The following is an 18,128-nucleotide window of genomic DNA, read 5'->3' on the forward strand; positions in this document are numbered from 1 at the left end:
TTGTATGATTGTCCCTGTGCAACTTTTCAATGCTGCCTTTGATTCTGGAGGAGGTTTTCCCAGGTGACTGGGGTGGTACATTTACCTCTCCTCTATTGCTAGGCTCAGAGTGTACTGACCATGTTCTGTGAGGTTATGGCAGGGATGATGGCTGTACAGATTTTATTCTCTTTGCTTCTCTTTTGGAACAGCGCAGCTGCCTGGTGTTGGGGTATGAGTGCTGGTAGAGGATGAAGGAATTCTCCCTTTGGGATCACTCATGGGTTTTTCTCCTGATTGTTAAAATATTCTGAGGAATTAGAAAAAAAGGAGGGTTGGACTCGGCTGCAGCTGGCAACATGGATCTGTTAAGGGAGCTGGTGCTGAGGTGGTAATGCACCTCCTGCTCCCTTCCTGCCTCTGTTCATTGCTGGCTTATTAATCCAGGCTGAAGGTCTGGGAAGGCTCCCAAAAAGAGCATTCTCCCATGTTCGGCATTCATTCTGACTGCAAGGCTGTTGCCAGAGTCCTTGCTGACTCTTGTAGCTTTCTGGTACCTTCCAAAGACTTCCCATCTTGTCTGTGGCATGGTTTTAGTGTAGGAGTGGGTGTCCCTTGGGACAAACGTAGAAGAAAGACAGAGAAAAGGATTGAGATGTTGTGGAAGGGAAGTGTAAAAAGGCTGCGGAGAGCAAAACAGAAGAAATAATGACTCGTAGTCTCACCAGAGCTCATGGGATAAGGAGTTTTGGACATTTCCAGAGTCCCTTTCTCCCAGCTTAGCTGTTAGAGGCCTCACACTGAGATACTGCTTCAGATTTCTTTATCTTCATGTACTGGAACTGTGAGAGGAAAAAAATACCCAAGGTGTGGGGCAGAGAAATTAAGAGATGGCAAGCAGAGCATTTGAGAAACTTCCTCCTGTCTGGGGAAGCAGCGATGCATCCTGGTGAGATGGGATTCAGACACAAGGATCCTTTGCTGAGGAAAGGAAGGGAGCTGTGCTGGGCTTTTTCCTGGTACATTTTTATCATGCAGTTTCTATTTTGCTTGGCTGGGTTATTTGGAGGGCAGCTACTGCTGCTGAAGTGCGAGGGCTGTTGCTGTAGGATGCAGTGCTGGTCTGCCCACTGCAGGCTGGCTGCTCTGGGCAAGCTGTGTGTAAAAAGCTCTGGAAGCAAAGAGAGAGGGAAAGATCCTAGCGACTATAAGGTGTGCTTGGTGCTGCAGAGACAACGGGCCATGGGCCAGAGCTGCCTAGCAAGTCTCGACCCAAATTCACTGTAGTTTTTGCAAGAATAGCATGGCTTTTCTGATGGTTTGCAGGAGTACAAACTCATTTTTGCTTCTTTTCTTCATTTTTGCATGATGTTTCAGCCATCAGTAAAAACACTGAGCATGTAAGGACAAGAGAGCTCCTGTGAGCTCCCCCAAGCCAAATAGCAATGGGTGAAGGTGGCAGGAGAAAAATGTGTTTGCCAAGGCTGCTGTGCCACAACTGCAGCACATGCAGAGACTACACCAAAGCAACTGCTTGTGTTTGCACCCTGGGCTTCTGCCACTTCAGAAGAGGGGGTGTGAGTGCATGTTGGGGGCAGCAGCCATGCAACGGAGGAGGTTCCTGACTCTGCCAGGAGCTGGCAAGGGGCTGGAGAAACTCCACCATGAGGTTTTGCAAGTGCTTCAGGCCAAGCAAGTGACCTGTAGGCCATGCTTTTTATGGAGCCATGAAGTAAGGCTGCAGCTATGCAGTACTCTAAGAGGAACCTTCAATTTGCCAGTGTTCAGACTTGGAGCTGCCAGTGGAGCCTGATACAGGTTAAGCACCAAGTCTGCCTTTTTCTCTAGAGGATGTATACCCTGTCCCAAGGACAGTCCCCAGCAGTGCATCTGGCCTGGCTCTTGGTGTGTCCCTATACTGATGTGGGGTGGCTGACCTTGAGCAATGGAGGTGGCCCTCAGAGAAAGAGCCCGTGCTCTGGAGGGGGTTATAGACAGCCTGAATTGAGGGCAGAGCAGGGATGTGAAATCTCATCTCAGAGGGTTTCAAGCTGCTTCCAGGACCGGCCATCACAAGTGTGGTGTGGGTGTACCCTAAAATTTGCTATGGAATATGCTGTTTGCTTATAAAGTGAATAAAAACATAGGTCACAGTGCTACCGTGGAAATGCGAAGGCCAGTGGTGGAGCTGGCATTTGCTCCGTTGGGTCATGTCTCACAGTAGCAATTTCATCTATTCTCATTAATTTTACAGGCCAGACTAAAAGGTTACTCTTCTATGAGGCACAATATCAACAGTGTCTTCAGTTTGTTTGTTTTCTAGGCCTATTCCACTGCAAAAGTCTAATTGGAACCGTTTTGTCATACTTGTGACCTTCGGTTTTCCCAGGGCAGCTCCTTTACTGAAGCGGCCCTTGCCTTTTCTCTATGGCTTTGCAGAGAAGCGTGTGACGTTCCTTCCTCAGGAGCAGTACGGTCAGCATGCCTGATAAAGTCACGGCAGGGCTGGCTTGATCAGGCTTCGGGTAATCCCATAGTGAACATTGCATGTCACCCGCTCAGTTGACTCTGAAGCTACTGCATGGCTGAAATACCACTGTGACCTTTTTTCATTGTTTTATCTCCATTTTTAGATCCCTGCCTCATGCTTCAGTATTTTGAACAGATTTCCTGGTTTTTACCATGCCTATTTCTTGACTACGTTTCAACCCTGCAGACCAGCAAGGTCGGCTGGAGCAGGAGCCCTGTGCTCGCAGGGTCACTTTGCACTGGGGAGGACAGAGCTGACGTGGTAGGGAGCTCTGCGTTACGGCTCCAGCGCACACTCAGAGAGGAGGCAGAGGAACACAGGACCTGACAGCCTCTCAGCACACCTGAGGGGCAGTGGCAGGCATGTGGGAGGTCTGAAATTGCAAAAGAAACTACTCAGCTGTGCTGTTCGAAAAGATGTTTCTGTTTTTGCAATGCCCTCCAACCAGTGCACCCATCTGCTTGCCTCATTGAGGGTATCACCTGGACTCTTACTGGTGTAAAATGAAAAAAAAGCATTAACTTCATTCCTGCTACTACAAACAATGCTGCAAGTCCATATACTGGAAACCTTAAATATTTCCATTCTTCAGTGGCTGAGATGGTTCTTTCATTTAAAGTTGATACCATAAATATCAGGTCCAGAGAGGTCCAGCTGAGGTGGAGCTGGGAACAGAGAACTGTTTCTCTGAAATTTATTTTTCTGAGATGACAGATGGTTTTTTAATAGGGTTAATCTGGATTCCCCTTTGCCACTTTGCTTCTGATGCTGGAGCTAAGGTTTTAAATCTAAGGTGCTTTAATCATCAGTTTAGCTGCTAAATACGGTAATAAATCTGGGACTTTTTTTTTTTTTTTTTTTTAAGTTTGTGTCTGCCTTACGGCTATATTCTGCCTTGATTTATAAATTTCTCATCCCCTGGGGTTACAAGGCAGTCTGCATCAGATATGAGTCTGGCTCGCTGAGTCCCTCCGCTGTTGTGAATGGGCATCAGTCAGCTGAGCCTTATCCCAGCATGTTGCCTCTTCTCAGGGAACATTGTGACAGTGAAAGAAAATGTAAAAGTCCTTTCATGGTTAGTCACCTGGGTCAGAGCGAGTGCTTAAGTTAGTGTTACTGAATGAGAAAGGATGTACTGTAAGTACATCCAAGAATGTGGACTCTCTCTTTCCCAAGATATCGCAAATTAACCAGTACAGATTATCACTGCTGTCAGTGGTCGTGTCTTTGGTAATACAAATGCCCTAATGACTGTGTTGGGCAGTGCTTCATGGAAAGAAAGTACCAGAGGGGAGCAGGTGAAGTCAGAAACATGTGTTCAAGTAAATTACAAGGCAGGCGAGAAGTGGACTGGCCCTTGGGACTGGACTGTCAAGCCCCCAGGCTCTGGACAGGCTGTTAGACTTAGCCCAGGTAGAAGGGAAGTGATGAAAATACAATTTGGACGTTTCTGTCATCAATAGACACATGATCTACAGATCAAGCAGGATGGTTCTCTTCCCTTCATCTTGCTGTTAAGTACCTCAGGCACAATAAATCCAGATAGAGCACAAATCTAGATGAAAATAAATCAATTTGAGGAGCCTGATTTGTCTGCTCCAGGGTAGCTTTGCAGCTGTGTGAGACAGAGGTGTTGCTGATGAAAGCAAGTGGGAGAGCAGAGTTGTTACCAGGTCAGCTTCATCGGAGAGGCTGGGGAGGAGGGTGCTGTGCCAGGCTTCCAGAGTCACGCTGCCCTGGGCTGGCGTGGCACTTTGATGGAGCAGCTGGTTGTGGGAGAGGTGGCAAGAGCAATGTGAAAATGAAATGAAACGGAGCAGCAGTAACCAGGCAGAGGGTGTTAACAGCAGTCTGCTTCAGCTGACTTTTGGAAGGCAATTCCAGTTATTGCTGAAGTCCCCTGTTACTGTTCCTCAGTTCTCTTCACCAGACAGCCCTGTGGCTCAGATTTAGTTCAGCATTGATTTCTGGACCAGCTTGACTTCTTTCCTAGCAGAAGCAAACTCTTAACCTAAAATGCCATAGTGGAAGCAGGTGCAGCGCTTTTGGCACCTCAGCCCAGTTCACTGCAAGCGCAGACAAGGGAACCAGTCACTGGTAATGTATCGGGGGCTGCTGGTGTATGTGAATGCATGTGTGTGTGAAAGCTAGTGCAGACTTGCTCCCTGAAATGGTGCAGATTTGATTTTGGAAGCCAGTAACTTATTATGATGGATGTTTGAATCTCTCTTCCTCCCATACTATTTTTTTTTCTGTAGATAAACTGTTTATTAACTAAAAGTCTTGAATAAAGCTTCTCATTCCGTTTGTAGTGTAGACTGTGAAAACTCTTTGATAAGTACAAGTGAAAGCATCTTGAGTAAGGGACAAGTAAGGTAGGAAGAAAGGATTATCTTCATGTTTTGCATGCTAGATCAGAGAAGTAGTTTATGTCAGATGTATCTGGTCAAGAATTGTAACCCTGTCATGATTTCAGTAAAAAATTGACTCTTTCTTGAAACCAGTCATATCCCACTTACATGTCTGTAAATTTTATGGGGCTGAACAGACCTCAATGCTTATAAAACAGATTGGGTTTGGTCTCTCTGCACTTGTGATCATCAGCATTTTCATATATACTATACTTTGGGCACTTCATTTTTCCATTTACCCACAGATACCAGAGTTCAGACATTCCCGGATCTCTTGAATTGCGGTGCTGTCAGTGCATGAGTAAAGGTGCACAATCCTGTGTGCTTGCTCTAATGAGGCTATACATCTTCCATAGATGTATTCATTTGAGGAGGAACAGGGGCAGCTGTCAGCCACTATTTTGTGGTGTCTTAAGAAATATGTAGCGTGATTGTGCCCACACAGATTAGTAAGTTTGACAAGTTGAGATGAGTACTTAAAACTGGCCTTTGTTTTTAATTTAAAAAATGGTGTGTTTGGCACTGTTTGCCAGTACAGGTCTTGGCAGATCTTGAAGAGTCATTTGGTGGTGTTTTCCCAAGACATGCCCTCTCTGGAGCACAGTTAGTCTTGGAACTGGAGAGGGTCTGAGTTGCTGGAGAACAGATGTGGTGGCCTGCTGCCTCTTGAGGGGTAACAGGTGGCTGGAGAGACTTTGGATCCTTTTAAACACTTTCTGCAGTGGTTGGTCCATGACACTATCCTGCAGCTGGCAGGATTCAGTGGACCAGCTGTTAAACGACATCTGGTAGAGTAGCTTCTTCCACTTGAATAGCTTGCAGTTGTTCTAGTGGTGGCCCTTGTCCGTCAGGCTCTCCTCCTGGAGGAGGTGCAGATGTCCATGCTGTCTCAGTGCAGGAGACCATCGGTGAAGCGGACCACTGCCTGCCTTTTGTATTTTGCCTGGGCAATATCATTGAGGTGCGTGACTCCTCACCACACCTAGGCATGTGTTTTGGACTTCACGTGAAGTCTGGAAAGACAGCATTGGTTGTAGATTCAAGAGGCATAGCTCTTTCTTTAGCCCTTCTACGAGCGGCACCTCCCGCGTGAGACTCCTTGAGCTCACCAGCTGCCAGCTACAGTATCTGGAGACTGTGAGTCTCACAAGGAGACAAATGCAATGAACCTGAGCTGTGTCAACCTGAATGGCCCTGACAGTCACTTCTTGAGCAGAGTGGCCAGAGACATATTTATCTCCTTAGTGGTGCTGGAGGAAGTTGTACCTCAAGCAGAAAAATGAGGTAAGGGTGACACACTGTACCAGTACCAGCTCAGTTCAGTCTCAGTTGCAAACAGAGCAGGGGGAGAGCCCCAGGGCAACATAAGCACGATCCAGGTGGGCTTCAGATTCAAAAGCTGAAAGTATTTGTGTTTAGCTTGGGAGGGCTCTTTTTGGAGGGGCATGAGAGCACTTCATAGGAAGCAGAATGTGGCAGCAGTGAAAGGTCCACACTGCACACATACAACATCAGGCTTGTCTTGAGCTAGGTCTCTTCCTCCTTCATCTCTTCCTGGCCAGCTACAAGGTAGCCAAGCCTCAGATTGTTACCAAGTTCTTCCAGGTCATATCTCAGTAGCTAAAGGAAAGATGTTCATTAAATATCTAATGAAGTAAAGCTTTGGGTTTGCTTTCTCCCTCTTTAAAATGCTGCTGTCTGTGCTGGACATGAATGATTTTATTGGGGGGGGGGGGGGGTGATGTTAGTGGTCACATGAATAATGCATTCCCCGCTGAGCCTTTTTAACGGTCCCCTAGCCGCTTCCCATCTGAAGGGAAGTGTAAGAGGTAATTAACAGCCACTTGAAAAAAAGGATTAGCGGGTGGGTGGGAGCTATTGTTGGGTTCATGCATGGAATTGCCATGGAAATGCTGAAATTTCCTGGCACTTCATCCAGTGTGTGGGCTCCAAAGATAGTTGCACTCATGGGTCTCTCTCCTTTTGATCTTCCTACCCCACAAAGGGAGCGGTTGTATTTTTCTTCAGGACAGCTTCCGCCGGCTGTGCCGTCGCCATCTGCACGCACGATGAGGCTGCTAACCAGGGGTGCTGCAGAGAGCAGAATGCTGTGTTGCAGCTGTCAGCTGAAGTCTTTTTGCATTTCTTTCATGTCAAACCAGTTGGCAGAAAATCGGGGGAAAGGGACCAAACCCTGGTGGTTTGCACCTTTCCCTTAGTTCTAAAAAATAATAGCTTGGTGCACAAAACACTTGGTTTGTTACTTCGTAGAGAATTTGGTGCTGGTCCTTGTCCTGCGAACATTAACACCAGCTGAGTAGCCCTTACGTGACTAAACCCGCTGAAGCAGACAGGACCGCACAGCTGGACAAGGGCTATTTTGCATGTAAGGATTTTCAGACTGTGCAGTGACCTGCATTTGCTTCTAGCCTTGTTTGGTGGCCGTGCATGCTTAAAATGTTGGGTGTATATGTGAGAAATGCCTCGTTTCAGTACCAGCTCTGGAGGTTTAGAAGGCTACAGGCGTGCATTTATCTGAAAAGGTTCCTGGGGAAGCTACTATATCTCCCCCTTCCCCTTTCTGCAGCAGTAACAAGGAGCCTCCTGAATTTGTCAGTGTCTGGAGTGCTTTGGCTTTAAGGAAGGTGTACCATTTGTTTCAGATCACCTGTTGGCAGATTCCTACATCGGACAGGAGGACTCCCCTGAGATGCAGCAGGCAGCACAGAACAAGCGCAGGCTCTCTGTCATCTCAGACGGCAAGTTTGAGAGGAGCTTCTCCGAGGAGCAGGCAGAGAAAATGCCAAGCGAGGGACCGAAGCCACGAGTCTACACGATCTCCGGCGAGAGGCCGATGCTGTCGGACCATGAGAATGAAAGTATGGAACTGGTGGTGATGAAGGGGGCTGCCCAAGAGGAATGCCACCATGGCCACCAAGTGCACAGCGCTGGCAGCTCTCACGGCATTAGCAGGCATTGTAAGGGCTGGCCAGGCAGCCGGCAGGGCTCCAAGGAGTGCCCAAACTGCACCCGGCTGGCTGCCCCTTCCCAGCATTCCTTTGACCTGGAGCAGCAGCAATCTGGCGAGACTGGGTGGCACAGAAAAAGGCTGGAGAGGATGTATAGTGTCGATCGAGTGTCTGGTAAGTAAGGGTGAGTGCTGGGTGCTGGAAGGATGCAAAGGGACTCAGACACAGGGGTGAAGAGTGACACCCGTCTCTTCTCAGCATGGAGGTTTCATTGTGATGTGCCTCGAGTTGGGCCCTTCGTTTCCCCTTTGGCATCTTGTGGTACCTTGCACCAGCATTCATGGAGAGGGGTTATGGAAGGAGGAGTCTGAAATAGGCTGAGCTCAGTTTGAGGCCAGCTCATCCAAGCTCCGTTGTTTCTGCTTCTAGCTTGTAGGCAGCAGCTGGGTGGTTTTCATGACAGTTTCACCTGGCTTAGTGAGGGTGACCTCTGTGGGCTCCTTTTTGTTGACGGAAGAGCAAGAGAGGAGGGCCTGTGTCAAAGCACCTATCTTTATGCTCATCCAGGAGGCAGTTCAGAGCAGGATCCTCTCTCCTCTGCCTCATTCTGGGGCTGAGGCAGGTGACATCTTTATGAACATGCCAGGGTGCCCAGCAGGAACCTCAGCTCAGGTACCGTGTGCTTTGCTTTAGTGCGTCCCCAGAATGCTTGTCTGTGTGGCTGGAAGCAGTTTAGCAGGGTCCCTCATGTAGTGCCACCTCAAGAGCTTTCCACAAATACTAGCAAATAACACAATATTGGGCTTTCTTCCGCACTCACTATCCATTTGCCTAATGTTCTCAGGGAATAGCACTTACAGTTATTCAATTACCTTTAAAAAATCTCTGATTGTCATAAAAATTTAGCCATTAATCAAATATATGTCACAATCTATGCGCTTTGAATTATAAGGTAGTACACAGTCCATCTTTGCCTGTCAGCTCTATATATGGCTGGCAAAGAGTCTGACCTAATTTGTCTGATTATTTTTTTTTTTTGTAAACACACATCAACGCTTTTAGAGCAGAGTGTCCAGCCAGGAAAGATCAAGGTTTTCTCCTTGAAAAGAAATTTAGTATAATGTGATGTGGAGATCAAATTGTATACATCTTTCCTGGGTTCATAGTTTTCTAGTAAATATCATAGTGATATTTACTGCAGGTAAAATCCCTGAAAGTTGGGGTTCTGGACCATGTTTTCATACCTAGATGCTTGAAGTTATGTGACTAAATTAGTAAATGACCTAATACTGAATAATAATAATAATAAAGAACGGATTATCAAATGTGCAGAACGCTTACAGTCCCACTAACTCCTGTGCATAGTTTTTAAGCATTATTCTTCTGTTTGTTCCCTGTGATTTTGGGGGTTCACATCAGATAGTACATGTGCAAGTTTAGATTTGTATTGCTTAAGTGCCAGAAAAGGAATGAGAAGAATTTTTCTGTATGGAAACCTTTTATGGTTTTGTGATCATATGTGTTTTACCTGTTAAGATGGCTCTGCATATGATGACACAGCCAGAAAAATTGTGTGAGGGTAGAAAAAGAGCCGTTTCAGGAGAGGAGTTCATGACCCCAGGGGCTTGGTCTTCTGGAGATGAGGGTGCTGTGTTGCATCGGTTGCAGCCTCGTGACATGTACTGGATTAAGAAAGTGAAGACTTCCCGTCCTAGTGCTGATGGATTTATGTTGAAAGCTTTCCCGACATTGTGGTTTAACCCCAGCCAGCAACTAATAAATGATATTGATATCCCATATGGTATGGAATATCCCTTTGGTCAGCTGTGTCCCCTCCCAACTCCTTGTGTCCCCAGTCTGCTCGCTGGCAGGGCAGTGTGAGGACTTGACTCTGTGTCAGCACTGCTGAGCAGGAACTAAAACATCCCTGGGTTATCAGCACTGTTTCCAGCACAAATCCAACACACAGCCCATACTAGCTGCTACGAAGAAAATTAACTCTATCCTAGCCAAAACCAGCACACCTGAACAAACTAGAATTGTACTATGCGCTGTGGGACTGAAGCAGGTTGCTTGATGCAGAACCAAAGGAAAGCTCTGGATCACTAATGGAAGAGTTTAACTCCTCATAGCTGGAGCTGAATGCCTCTCTTTGCTGCAAAACATGTCCTAGCAAACGCTGTAGAGAGATGACGTTTTCTGTTTGGGCCTTGAGATTTATAATATGTATTTTCAACTAGGCAGCAATATTTGTTAGGGCCAGTTATCAATGTGAAATGGAGATTTGCCTTTCCAAAAAATATCAGAGTAGTTACTTAAATGGGAATGAAGTGGATGGTGCTGAACCTGGGGATGCCTCCATGGCTATTTCATGTTTTGTACAAGCAGCAGCTACCCTCAGTGCTTGTCTCAAGCTTCTGAGTGTTTGCACATGTGGCTGCACGTGCAGCGCAGCGCCTCTGAGACCAAATCCCATCCCAGCACTGGCATCATGGAATGGAAGTCTTCTCAGCTTGGTCTCGTTTGCACTCTCTATCCAAGCATTGTTACTCAATGAAAAAAAAGATAACTGAATGGCACACCTGTTTCAAATTGCAAGAAGTATTTCTTGGTATGTCCTTCATGCCTGGCTAGTGGAGATGGATGGAGGCAAGGGAGAGAGACTAATTTCCCCAGAGGTTCACTTTACAGCACTGCTTTCTCTGGTTGGATTTACGTGATACGTTATTGCTGCAAACCAACACTCGTGGCAGTTAGGCCAGATTGGCATAATTTAATATGGATTTTTATGCTGGGTTTATGATGCCTAACACCATTCCAGAGAAGCACAAGCTGTCATCTCCCGTGCTGCTCCCAGCATCTGATACAAACGCATCCACTCATGGACAGAGGTGCTGAGATTTGAATGCAGCCTGGCAAGTGGCTGGAGATGCCAGATGTGGTGGTGGAGGTCCTGCAGGCTTTCCCAGGCCCACGATTCTGTGACTACTTCATCACAATTGATGGTAACAAGAAAGGAGAACAAGGTGTTCTGCCTGGCCAAAACGCAAGGTGCTGCCTGCTCCTGGAAGCAAAATAGCCATACTCATAATCTGCATTTTAATTAGGTGGGTGAGCTTTGGAGCTCAGCTGTGTTCCCTAGTACCCAGCTTTGTGCTTCTCTGCTGCTGTTCTACCTCTGGCTGGTAAAGAGGCACTTCTGAAGGATCCCAAATCCTTTATTCTCCATTGATTGCTGTGGGTAGGGGAGTGCTGTCGTTCCCGTGTTGACTCCTGTCTTACCAGAAAAAGGGGAGAGGCTTCCAGCAATTGTCCAGGCAAAACCTCATAAGGATATTAGCTCTTGTTCATAAGCTCTGCTTTGAATCAAAGCTAGTGGCTTAAAGCTGTGAAATATATTAAGAGATTGTCAGTCCTTTGAGATGAGTAGTCCCAGAGAAGTCTGTACAAAATTGTTGCCTAAAAAGGAATTTGTACAACTTCTCCTCCTTCACTGCTTGGGTTCGAGACTTCCAACAAGTAATTCATTTACAGTCTGAGCTGGTTTACGTTTCTTCTCTATCTGTTTTTTGGAGGAGAGCAGACATAGGAACTTCATAATAAGTATTTAGCATACTGGAATGCATTTTTCATTGCACATATATATATTTCCTCAGGGTGCCTTTATACAAGGCTTGACATAAACTGTTAGCTGAGAAGGAGTGTCTGTTACAGCTTTCTGTATGATTTCTTGGAAGCTTTGCTTCAAAGGAGGCCTCCCCAGTTGCATTTAGCTCTTTTTTTGCATCTGTAATTGCAGCCTCTTTTCAGGGAACAGCAGGCTGTAGTATGTTACGATCTGTACAAAACATTTGGTAAGATATCTTGTCTGTAGTAATTATGTCTGCAGTAGGCATACAGGGTTTGATTGGGTTTTGGCCAATGAAAGTGAATTAAAAAGAAAAGCTCTTGACAATGCCAGATTATTAATGACTTAAACACAGGTGACCAGATAAGCACAGAGTTATCTGCAGATCGCATAGCTGATGTGCAGTGTGACTTCTAAAACCAGAAAAACTCATGAAGGTCATCAGGAGCAGGTGTGTGAGGGGTTTACTGAAACTTCAGTGGCAGAAAAAGAGAGTATATCTCAGGCTTATGGTTCTGAAGAGAGGAAGGTGAATGCTTTTTTTTTTTCCATGGGAGGCTGTATCAGAAAGAACTGGATGAATGGGATATTTCAAATTAATGGTACTAAGGAAAATGCGGAGCCTGGAGAATGCTTTTAATGAAAAATGGTTTGTTCCCCTGTTGGTTTTTTTTCTTGTTCAAATGTCTCTTCTGTAATTCCTGGATTATACTAATCTTCCACGCTTAGGATAGAGCTTTCATTCTTCGTTTAGTAGCCTGATAGACAGGCTTAGCACAAATTTACAAAATACTCAGTGGTAGTGTGCATATATATGAGGATGAGACTATCCTGTTTAGTACAGGACAGGATGCTGAAGCAGTAGGAGAAGCTTGGGAAGTCTTGCTGTATGAACGATGTCTCTGCCCGCTGGATTCTCAGGTTCTGCTCTCTCTCTTCCAGATGATGTCCCCATACGAACCTGGTTCCCAAAAGAGAACCTCTTCAGTTTTCAAACTGCTACTACAACTATGCAAGCGTAAGTTGTAAAAACCACTGCTGTAGCTTTTATTGTGTATCTTAAAGTTCACGACCCACTCAAAGCTGTATCTGAGAGCCTGGAGCAACTGAGTTGTACGTTTGGCACCACAGTCTGAGGGTGAGAGAGAGAACCTTGTCTCTTACTTTTGTGCTTATTGGTTCTCTTTCCTACTACGCCCACTTGTTTGGTTTTACCTTCTTTAACTCCTTGGGCTACCCAGCTCTTCTCTGCTTCCACTATTTTCTCTCTGGCACTGTGCCCTGTCCCTGGCTGCCTCCGCAGAGTGAGGGTCCTGCAGGAGCACCAGCTGAGACCTTCCACCACTTGCTTCTGCTGCAGCCACTGCCCCAAGGGAACGTTATTCCAGGTTTGCCCTGCATCTGTCACTCCAGAGTGCATCTCTCTATGATGAGACTTAGTCCTACAGCTTCTGTGCTGGCCTGGTCTTTTCAAGAAGGTGTCAATAAAATCTCTGCAAAGTGCGAACAGATCTGAGTTAGGAGCAGCCTTTCCCTCCACACTCCACACAGGTTTTGTGCCTCTGGTTGTTGTGTGTTGGGAGGAGGCAGTTCTTGAAGGACTGAAGAGAATAAGGGAAGCCTCATTTCCAAGTCGTACCCAGCTTGTCAGAAGTGCTGCCCTCCTAATTTCAAGTATTTCCTACCTGGCTAGAAAGCCAAGGCAAGCAATGAGGGAAAGGAGACACTATTCTGCCTTCTAAGGCCCCTCTCCAGCCTTGTCAACTTTTTTCCTGTGTCCTTCTTCCAATGTCTGTGTCACCCTCACCTCTAGTGCTCTCTTTATTTCTCCTTGTCTAATCTGGTGTTCTTTTTGTAATCTATTTCTCTGCCATTTCTTCTTTCCCTCACACCTTTCCCTTGCCAAATCCTTAAAAAGAGGCTGATTGTTGATCTGGGGATAACCCAGACTGGATCAGACCTGTAAGGACTGGTGCAGGGAGGGCTGGAGAGCACTGGGGACAGGGCTAGCTGCTGAGATATTGGAAAGAATCTGCATCCCCCAGAAAAAATGCTTGTCTTCGTGCCCTTCCCCTCCAGCTCTGCTGGAGATGTGCCACCCTGCAGCATGGGGAGCAGCGTGGGGGAGGCATTTGCCTGTGCCGGTCTGTGGAATCTGATGCACGGTGGTGGGGTGCTAATCCCACCCTGACAGTGGGAGTGAGGAGCCTCCGTGGGCTTCTGCTCCCTGTATTGTCCTAGTGCTGCTTCTCTTACCTGACCCCTATGTCCCCCTGCGTCTTTTCCAGGGATTCTAAATCTGGTGGCATCCCGGCGGGGCAGCGCTCCTGGGCACCAGGCTGACAGGGCCTGTGGGCAGTTTGACAGATACTTGCTTTGCTGTTTAAAAATGTTGGCTGGAAACAGCGAATGGTATTTTACAGTTCTGGTTTGACACGCCAAACCATGCACAAAATCAGCACGTTGCCTTTGGGCACATCCTTTGGTAGCTGAAGGCATCTTGGCTGGGCACAAGGTTTGTTGCAGGTTGGTGGCCCGTGTCAGGGCTTACAGGGCTTGAAAGCCAAAGTGAGGTTGGTTTGGGGAATTGTGCCCTCAGGAGGAGGGCACAGCTCCCTTGGTTAATGTAGCTCCTTGGTTAATATTTCTGGAGATTCTGTGCTGCCTCTAGGAATTGCATAGCAACATCTCCAGAAGTTCAGGGCACCCTCCCTTAGCTGGTTGGGTTGGCTCAGCCGGGTGCCCCTGTCCTCCTGGACTCTGCTCTAGTGTTTTCAGCCCGCTGTGCTTGCTTCCTTCGTAGACCAGACAGTGCGAGCTGACTTCACAAGTCTTTGTCACTGTGATGCTGAGCTCCGGTTGTAGCCTGATGGGCCATGCTCAGCTGTCAGTTGTACATCTGCATGTTATCTGGGTCTACGTGGACTTTAATTTGCATCCAAGCCACACGCCAGCACTGCCCCAGGGAGGATTTGTCTTGGTCAAGTAGGAGTCTCACCACTGAGAAATGTTTAATTTAAAAAGCAGTTTCCTTCCACCTAACAAGAAATGTTTCTTCTGGAGTGAGAATTCCCTCAAAACACTGTCCGGGGCTGAGCACTAATGAATTCCTCTTCTCTTTATTTTTCCCTGCGTCTCCTGGAATCTCTAGCATCTCGTAAGTATAATCTTCATTTTTTTGTTTCCTTGTCTGTTGGTGTCCTGAATAAATTCTCCTCTCCTCTCCTGTCCATCATATTCACTCATGCTTTCCCTACGCTAGGGCTGTTTGTCAGGTGGTGAGAGGTTAGATGGCTACACCTGGTAGGCCTACACAGATCACAGCACAACCATCCTCATCTTCAAAACAGAGGCTACAGTTGCTAGCATGCTTTTGTGCCTCTTGGTCCTGCTGTACAGAGGTTTTGTGTGTGCAGTCTCCTAGGTCCATTCCTCCGTAGCAGGGATGACGGCTGCTCGCCCCTATTTTTGGGCCAGGCTCTGGCCAGTCTTGTATTTGTTTTAGGAACAACTGCTTGTTCAGCCACCTACCCTAGGGAGTGAGGACCTTTGCTGTGGGGAGTCTTTTGCCTGGCCGCTGGTGTGCACGCAGTCCTGCGAGGGCTGGCTGCCTTCCTCGGTCAGCCTAACCTCTCTCTGTTGTCTGGTGAGAGCTTCCCTGTCTGTGTTTCGTGTCCTCTCCAGTTCAAAGCTGTGTAGTCGGTTAATGGCTTAAAATGGTTTCCCAGGGCGTTCAGGGGCTACGCAGAGAGGAAGAGACGGAAACGAGAGAATGATTCTGCAGCTGTTATACAGAGGTAGGGCCCGTTTTCTCCCATAGCTGTAACCTTGCCTGGTGTTGCATGGGCCCTTCGGGTGTCATTAGTGACGCTTGATGACATTGAACGTGGTTGTCCCTGTCTGTGTTGCTCTTTGTAGGGACACTAGCAGTGGCTGTGTTGGAAATGTGGAGGTGAATGATGCTGCAGTACTCAAGATAGCTGATCTCCATCTTCTTAAAGGAACACTGTCAAGTTTCTTTCAAGCTTCCAAATATAATAGGCAAGATCTGTGTTTCAGGCAGAGAAATATTTTATATATATATAAACACTTAAAGGCATAGTTTCCCCAGCCCTATCCCAAGTACTTGGAATTTGAGTTTAGCTGAATACTTTTATGTGCTGTTGCTGCATCTACAAATGCACCTCAAAAATGTGAGACCTAGACAAAGTTATTATCTCTGGTGTCCAGGAGTTTATTTTTTAAATCTTTTTTTAAAGAACAGGAATGAAAGAAAAAGAAAGGAAAGAAAAAGGGGACTGATCATTGTCTGGGTATTACAGAAGAGCCCTGTTTTCCCTCTGCTGGCTTCACAGGGCACATCACTTAGCCACTATGGTCATCAGAACTGTTCCATTTTTTTAAATGTGCCAAAGCTCCTGTATTTTGGCAGCCTGCTAAGAAGGGTAACACAGCATTTGTGCCATTGGTTAAAAACTTGCCACAATCACTTCAGCACTGTTCAAAACAAAGTAGGAGAAAAACATCAGGTTTTCTTAACTGGGAAATCGCTGGGAAGACACTGTTTTTAGCAACTTAAGGGTGGTGGGTTTTTTCATCAATAATGAAGAGAAATGAAAATCAAAATTAAAGATGTTGTAAATAAATGGACAGTGTATCTTTAAAAAGAAAGAGATTTCTCAGAATTTGTTAGACAGAGGTGAGTCTTTGTTAGAAAATGGCTTGTTTGTGTGGCTTGCAAGTACAGGAGTGGGGCTTGTATACCTCGGTGATGCTGTGTAGTCAGGACGGAGTCATGTCATCCTTGTTTTGAGGGGCCAGCACGTCCCTTCACCTCCTGTGAACACTGCAGGTCTAGGCAGGATTGTACAGGGGGACCCCATCTGCATTTATCTTGTCATAAAAAAGGAGATGGGATAGCAGCGATGGGGTTTTGGCTGTGCCATGCAAGCAGATTCTGGCCAACCGTAAGGATGCTGGCAGTTAGTGTTCAGATCTGTTCTCCAGGGAGCGAGGAGGACCCCAGCCCCACTGCAGTTTCGAATGCTTGTGGTGCAGCCCTTCATGGCCTCTGGTGTTTTGGAAGTTCAGTTGTTATCGCACAGCTCTTCGGTGCTTGGCCCTGTGTGTCTGGTGCGCAAGGAGGCTAGTTTGTGCGGCATGGCACACAGTGGTGTTGCCTCGAGGGTGAGTGATGTCCAGTGGTTTGCTGAACCTTGTGGCGGCTGCAAGGAGGAGCTGGGGAGAAGAGCGTGAGAGGTGCTGTCGGGAGTTTTGCAGAGCTTGGATGTATGTCAGTAATTCTGTCGCTGACCTCTGTTTGGGTAATGAAAAGGCTTCGCTGCAGAGCGTGAATGATCCGCTGCAGGCAGAGCTGCAGAGTGTGTGCGGTGGGGCTGCCGTGTCTTGGAGACCCTTTGGCCAGGATGGATACTGTGGAGGTGGCATAGGGTCACGCAGACCATATGGCAAGCTGGAGCCTGTCAGGAGATGGACTCTTCAGGAAAGGGAGTCGTGAGGAGATGTTATCATTGTAACTTGAGGGGTTGTTGCTGTATTTTGATGGGTGAAGAGATCTTGATAATTATCAAGTAACACCGGGTTTTCTGGGTGCAGTTGCCAGGATGCCCACATTAGGAGGCAGTCCCAGGTTTGCACTTCCTTTCCAAAGTGCCCTTTTTTTTTTTTCTTTAAAGAAACGAGAAGAAAAAGGCTTTTGTCCCATTCTCTGAGCATTTAGTGTGATGGTTAACCTTGAGCAGCTGGATTCTCCCTGGAGCTGCTCTCCACAGTATTTAGGAGATGTATCTAGACAGCTGCCCTCATGGGAGAGACCAAGCTGTCTAGGCAGCTGGGAGCATCACTCCTCCATGGCGAAGACTGCTTTACTCCCCCTTCCCCCCAGGGTCTGAAGAAGCTCCTCTGTGGAGAGGACAACTGAGCATTTAACAGAAAAACAGATCGTACTCCAAAATGCCAAAAGCCCAAAGGATGTAACAGTGGCCTTGGCAATTAACATTGTTGTTCAGTCTGGTATGATCTTGGTCTCACAATTGACCATAAAGATTTTCATTCTGATGATTTACAACATACGTCAAAGACCTTTCTGTGTAAAGAATGACCCTGTTTCCCTCTAAAATACTGTATTTATTTAGTAATGTGCAGTAAGACAGCCCACATTCCTAGTCGTCATGCACTCCAGAAGGCTTTGTACAGAGAGCCAGTCCCACTTGTGTTAGTGAAGGAAATTGTTTTAGTTACTTGTCTAAAGGGCACAGTTGTCTGATCCACAGCAGTGAATCTTCACGTACCTAAGCAGAGCTAAAATAAATCTTTGGGAAACGACATTAATAGCCCAAGTGCAGATGGAAATTTGTCATGGAATAATGTTGCTTCCAGCTTCATTACCCAGCTGCTAGTTTTCCTTCTTGAGCTGCTGTATTTGGATCCTGATGACAACGTGGGATCCAAAGCCAAAGTAGGGGACCGTGCAGAAGGTGGTGTGGCTTAAGTGCTCTCCCACGAGGGCTGTGTTTGTGTTGACCTCTCTGGATAGCAGTAAGCGTATCTGACTTTCTCTGAACAACTTCATGTCGGTGCTGGGAGTGTCT

At 46.7% G+C, this 18,128-nt stretch overlaps 1 protein-coding gene across 5 annotated transcripts in view; it reads left to right on the forward strand.

The window, feature by feature from the left end:
- The window catches only part of NSMF (NMDA receptor synaptonuclear signaling and neuronal migration factor), a 52,839-nt gene that overhangs the window by 13,124 nt on the left and 21,587 nt on the right, over nt 1-18,128 (forward strand). For 3 of the 5 annotated variants that reach the window (XM_056351375.1, XM_056351374.1, XM_056351377.1), the window contains exons 3-4: nt 7,584-8,063; nt 12,460-12,535. In XM_056351375.1, coding sequence (XP_056207350.1) covers nt 7,584-8,063; nt 12,460-12,535 — 556 coding nt within the window. Of the gene's footprint in view, nt 1-7,583; nt 8,064-12,459; nt 12,536-14,668; nt 14,675-15,245; nt 15,315-18,128 lie in introns of all 5 variants that reach the window. The other 2 variants (XM_056351379.1, XM_056351378.1) reach the window with 1 other exon arrangement.

This window comes from Falco biarmicus, chromosome 9, assembly GCF_023638135.1.
Source record: "Falco biarmicus isolate bFalBia1 chromosome 9, bFalBia1.pri, whole genome shotgun sequence".
In the NCBI taxonomy this organism is placed as follows: domain Eukaryota; kingdom Metazoa; phylum Chordata; class Aves; order Falconiformes; family Falconidae; genus Falco; species Falco biarmicus.